General features: G+C 41.0%; 1 protein-coding gene across 1 annotated transcript in view; it reads right to left on the bottom strand.

Moving 5' to 3' along the window:
- Positions 1 to 995: 995 nt before the first annotated feature.
- Positions 996 to 5,845, bottom strand: part of LOC116377611 (14-3-3 protein epsilon-like) — a 6,855-nt gene continuing 2,005 nt past the window's right edge. The window contains exons 2-5 of the mRNA XM_031839281.1: positions 5,599 to 5,705; positions 4,900 to 5,106; positions 4,604 to 4,740; positions 996 to 2,191 (exon numbers count right to left, since the gene is read on the bottom strand). Of these exons, the coding sequence (XP_031695141.1) occupies positions 2,139 to 2,191; positions 4,604 to 4,740; positions 4,900 to 5,106; positions 5,599 to 5,705 (504 nt within the window). The 3' untranslated portion in view covers positions 996 to 2,138. The remainder of the gene's footprint in view (positions 2,192 to 4,603; positions 4,741 to 4,899; positions 5,107 to 5,598; positions 5,706 to 5,845) is intronic.

Genomic DNA, 5,845 nt, shown 5'->3' with positions numbered 1-5,845 from the left:
TGGGGAGCAGGAATATTAAATCTAACTGAAATCCACGTGTTTTTCTTGTCATGAACCTAAGTTTTGGTCAAGGAGAAAGTCTAACCTGACAGTGGCGCTACAGAAGGGGAGGGGGGGATTCTGATCGTATGTCTTGATCGGTGTCGCCCTCAGCAGCACCTCCCACTGCAGGAAGGAAGTCATTTTTAACTGGCTGGATGTTGCACGTGGCCACTTTCCATCAGACTGCTCCACTTTCACCTGAGGCTAAATTTAGGCTATAGGCACTGAGCCCGGGCTGTTATTAATGGCGATGCAACTGTAGCACAGGTTGCAACTGCTACAGAGGTTACAAGCAACTGAAACCAGGGAGGCAAAAAAGGTTAAATGAGTGAAAAAGAAACTAAAATTGTCAAGATAACGGCACAAATTATTCACTAAATCTATGATTAAAACAAAATACAGTGACGCCATCTTTGTCTGAGCCACACAGAAACATTTGTTTGCAGTCGCTGCAGAACCACTGGCATTAAGATTGCATTTGTCTCTCAAACACTAAAAATAGGACGTATAAATTTATGATTACGCACACTGTCGCCAACTTGGGATTCCAGTAGCAACATCTGCTCCGTGTGGCAACACTGTGCTGCAGTTCAACTAGTTTTGGGAAGCCATTTGACACCATTTCTTTTTCAGTTATGAAGATACGAATGTATAAAACGAATGTTAATAGTCTGCAGTAGCGATCAGGCACTGAAACCAGGGCTAATATGATTCCCCAGGGGTTAGACCCAGGACGTATTGCTGGACCCGCTGGAGGGAAGGGAGGCACGGAAGAACCAGAACCAGGACTGAGAGGGTCCGACTGTCAGACCCTGCTGCAGTAAAATGAGGTTTTCTAAAGGGAGTCTGGTGCTCAGAGACACTACCACTTTAGTCCACAGGGGGCGACAGAAAACACAAAATTAAAGTTGCTTGTAGCAGCTTTCATCAAACAATATAATAAACACAACAACTCAGTTTGTAACGTTTAATTTAGATTGTTTAATGTTAATTCCATGCTGTGTTTCAGTAAGAACAATACAGATTCCCTGTCTGTGGCTCCAGTCAGATATCCAGTAGTACAAATCAGCTCCAAGTTACACATAATGAAGCAAAAAGAAACAAAAGACGAGAAAGAAAGAAACCCTTTGAACTCGGAGGAGCTTTAGAAAAGTAGGGGAGAAGCAGCAGAAATAAAGAAGGAAAATGTGTTAACTCATGCAAGCACTGACACTCCTGTCAATTTTAGGGTTCTCCGTTCGAGGAGGCGGGGCCAAAACAGACTCGTCTTTTTATTCATTTAATTAAAACCACCAATTTATGGATAAGTCAACCTTCATAGATTCAGCATGTGTTTACAGTTACAGTATTTCAGCACAACGTACAGTCCAAGGACAACTACAGAAACATGACAACAGAACCACTATGGTGTAAAGGTTAAGCACTTCTTTGCTCCACCTGGATATCGAGAACTTTGCCAACTTCCTCTGAAAAACCTAAGTTAACAAAAAAGGGCACTTGTAGTTTTCCAAATGGGCCCCCCCCAAAACACAAAAAAACCAAAAAGAAAACAATAAAATGATTCGCATGACATTTCACTAGAACAGATAAAACAGCTCCCATAACTAATAGTCAACATTATCAGTAATAAAAGTTAATTTCTGTAATTACATTAAGAAAAGATTCTCAATACATCCAGCAACTGATAAACATATGGAGAAAAAGCAACAAAAAAACACAATAATGAAAACAAAAGATTTCAGAACCGCTTGTACCAGGACAACAAAACAACACGAAAACAACCCGGGACTCTCTCTTGTTTATCTTTGACTGTCTGACATTGTATTTCCTGTCTCAATTAAGTGCTATTTACTTGAATGATGTAAGGGCTAATATATAAAAATAAAAAAGAAGAGGAAAAACAAAACGTGTTGGCTCCTTGTGGCCCTGCTGGGTTTCACGGAGCTGCAGCGGTGGAAGAAAGGAAAAGGAAAGGAGGGAGCGGACGAAGAGGAGGATGGTGAGGAAGGGTGGAGGGGAGGAGGAGTGTGAGGAGGCGAGGAAGGGTGGAGGGGGGTCTCAAGTTGTTGGCTGTTGTTGGTGGCGTCGTCGTCGTCTCACTGGGCCTCGTCCTCAACGTCCTGCAGCGTCTCTTTGTTTTGTTCTTCACCTGGTCAAGAAGAAGAAGTAAAGTGTCTTATTCACCAACACGGTTTCCTGTCTTCGTTAGCTTAGCATCGGGCTCCATGTCATCGATTTCGTTTTATTTTGTATTTTCTGACCCGTCTTTTGCCGTAAGAGGATCTTATTTACGGATACTGGTGAAAACAAGTATTCAAAGCCTTTTATTGAAGTAAAAGCAGCGATAAGATAGTATAAAAATACTCCTTTACAAGTTAAAAGTCCTGCTTTTAAAAACTGTGCTTAGCGAACAAGTGCAAAAGTAGAATCAAGTGTATTTTAATACCTAAACTGATCAGACATGAAAGTATTATAAATGTATACAGAGAGATGATCTGATGGTGTAAATATTACTGAAACACTAATGTGTACTTAGTACACTTTATATACCATTTTATTTACATTCCCTAATCTCACAAAGACATTTCTCTCTTTAACTGAGTGTGAAAAACTTTATTTCCTGTGTTTATCTGGAGAATGTGTCACTGACATGAACAAAAGTAAATATCTTTAAGCACTTCCTGTTCTTATTTCAAAATAAAAGGAATTCTAGCTATTTTTCTGTGGACAGGATGACGGCATTTAAGGCTTTTATTCTGAAATACCTGCAGGACAGATTTGTGTGAAAACGCGACTTGCATGAGAACCACCTTTGAAATGTGTGGATTATTACTAATATTATTACGAATGAGCGCACACACTTCTTAACCTTTTTCTGTTAAAGTAAATAGAAATGACATTTATAAATAAATTAAAAAGGTAATTTATGTAGAAGTTAAGGGCTGGTTGTGGTGGCAGCAGACTGTAGTGAGGAGGCCACAACGGGCCCTCACTACAGTCGGTCCAGACTCACAGTCGTCCGCCGTTAAAAGGTCAAAGTAGAACTTTACAGAAGTCACTCATTTACAGCTTCACCAGCAGGAGAAACACTGTTTAAAGAATAAATGACAGCAGATATGTCAACGGTATGAAAGACGTTTCCAACTATTCGGTAGAGCTCTAGATCAACGTCAGCGCTCTTCAGATATTCAACGCCACACAAATATCTCCTAAAATATGTTGATAAACCCTCACAACACGTCCTCCCTACTGTCCCAACCACGGGCTTCGTGTGTTTAAATGATCGTTAACATCTAAACCTCCGTGTGTCTCACACTCTGAGGTAACAGAAGTCAAACTCGGCTGATCTCCAGAAACACTGTTTGAACCGTTTGTGGTGGAAGGTCAACGATCACAGCCGGTAACCAACAAGTTAATACAGAATCCAACCCAACAACAGGTGACTCATTTAATTATTAAACCACTCCCAGGATCCGGGTCCTGGAGACTTCAGCTGACGTCAAGTGTGGCTTTTTAAATCCTGGCTTAACTTTGGACCGACTGACCTTCAACAACCAGACTCTCTCTCTTTAAAGAGTTCTTATGAACGTCAGCAGGAGAAGCAGGACACCGTGGGTACCTCTTGGGCTTATAATCAGAGTAATGGTAACTGGTACCGGATGTCTCTATTTAATAAATATTCATAGCTTCCATTCAGGTTTTTGAATGAATTCTGACGTCGTCGCACACAAAACAAATACTCTCAATATAAAATGATTCATCCGATGAATGAACTGTCTCTAATGAATAGAACTCATCAGTGCGTCCTCCCGTCAGAGCAGATAAACAACGAAAACTAACTTCAGACTTTGTTGTTACTTGATAATCACTAATAAATTAAACTATTTGTATTTGGGGGACAAGTAAAAACTGACTTCAAGCTAAAAAACATTGAAGTCTCTAAAAGGCTAAATGCCAACAAATACGTATTAAAGCTACTTTGTTAGATATAAATATGTTGTGAATTTTGGATGAATTAACACCTGAATATTGATATAAAATCTGAACGTCAACGTAGTGATCGAAGCCTTTTAACTCTTCGTTACGGCTCTAGAAACTAGAACTACAGAGCAGAGTAAATAACAATATCACACCTAAATACAACTAATTACATGAGACTGTTAACCAGTCGTACTGGGTGATGAACACGGCAAGTTTGATTTCGTATTTAGCCGACAGTGACGCAGACTTGTGTCACCCCGACAGCGTTTCAACCGTTTTAAGATGAAACTTCACTGAAGTGTGGATGGACTCTAGTTACTTATTACTAAAGGAAAGTCTTTAATGTGGTGCAGAAGCTACAATCACCAGTTAAACGTACGACTTTTCCGTGTAAAAGATGGAAGTACAATATATTAAACTAGCTTTTTGTGTTGCCAGAACATCAAATCAAGCTTCTCAGTTTAAGACACGTTAGAAACTGTGTGTAAAAAGGTTGTTAGGAAGGTAAGAAGGAGATGAGTGATTCAGTGTATCAGCGTCGAGCCGTGGAGAACAGAAACATGAGTATTCTGACTCTTACCTTCTCCCTGCATGTCTGAAGTCCATAGTGTCAGGTTATCACGTAACAACTGCATGATGAGTGTGGAGTCCTTGTAGCTGTCTTCATTCAGTGTGTCCAGTTCTGCGATGGCGTCGTCAAACGCAGCCTTTGCCAACCTGAGAAAACACATATTAACACGTTAATCAATGGTTATATTTAAAGCAGCATCTTTAAATGAAGGTGGAAATATAAATATATATGTATGTAAATCCCTTTCAAAAGGATCAGATTTGGAAGCTGCTATGTAAATGAAAGCGTATTGCAGAAACAGTTACCTGCAGGCGCGGTCGGGGGAGTTTAAGATCTCGTAGTAGAAGACGGAGAAGTTGAGGGCGAGGCCGAGGCGGATGGGGTGCGTGGGCGGGAGCTCCAGCATGGCGAGGTCGGTGGCCGTCTTGTAGGCCACCAGGCTGTTCTCCGCTGCCTCCTTTCTGTGGTTGCCGGTGGCAAACTCTGCCAGGTACCTGTGGTAGTCTCCCTTCCTGGAATTAGAGGAGAAAAAATATTTTTACGCAACCTCCGGTTCTGCCGAGTGAAGTTGATGAGGAAGTGTCTTAAAGCTGCATTCTCTCTCGTGTCCACCAGGGGGAGACTCCTCTGGTGGTATAGAAGTCTATGAGAAAATGACTACTTCTCTCTTGATTTATTACCTCAGTAAACATTGTAAACATGAGTTTATGGTCTCAATCTCTAGTTTCAAGTCTTCTTCAATACAATATGGTATGCTTTAGGGCGGGGCTACACAGTGATTGACAGGTCACTACCAGAGAGTCTATGGTTTGTTTCACTGTAAGATATTTCTAAAAATTTGTGAACCTCCTCGATATTTCCATAGTTTCCTTTAGATACTTTGTCTAATTCCCTGACCTTTGCTGTCTGGACTTTACCTCTCAATACTCATACTACATACTACATACTCATCGTGTGCTTATTTACTCCACTACTGCGTTACAGTCAGACCACAGAGCTCTTACATTTTGTTGTAGAAGACCTTAGACTCTCCCATGACAGCAGAGGGCAGTAGGTGTCTGTCCAGTGCATCCAGAATATCACCACAGATCGTCTTCAGCTCCTTCTCCACCTACAAACAAACAAACAAACAAAATGAAGACAAGAATTCCACCAGCACAAACATGTTGATCATTTTATTTAAAGGGCTGCGTGAGATATCGTTACACGCAGGTACCACAGAAGACACGCAGGTACCACAGAAGACACGCA

The sequence above is a fragment of the Anarrhichthys ocellatus genome, unplaced genomic scaffold, assembly GCF_004355925.1.
Source record: "Anarrhichthys ocellatus isolate YVR2014 unplaced genomic scaffold, GSC_Weel_1.0 scaffold1453, whole genome shotgun sequence".
Classification (NCBI taxonomy): domain Eukaryota; kingdom Metazoa; phylum Chordata; class Actinopteri; order Perciformes; family Anarhichadidae; genus Anarrhichthys; species Anarrhichthys ocellatus.
This window is presented reverse-complemented; position numbering and strand designations above follow the sequence as displayed.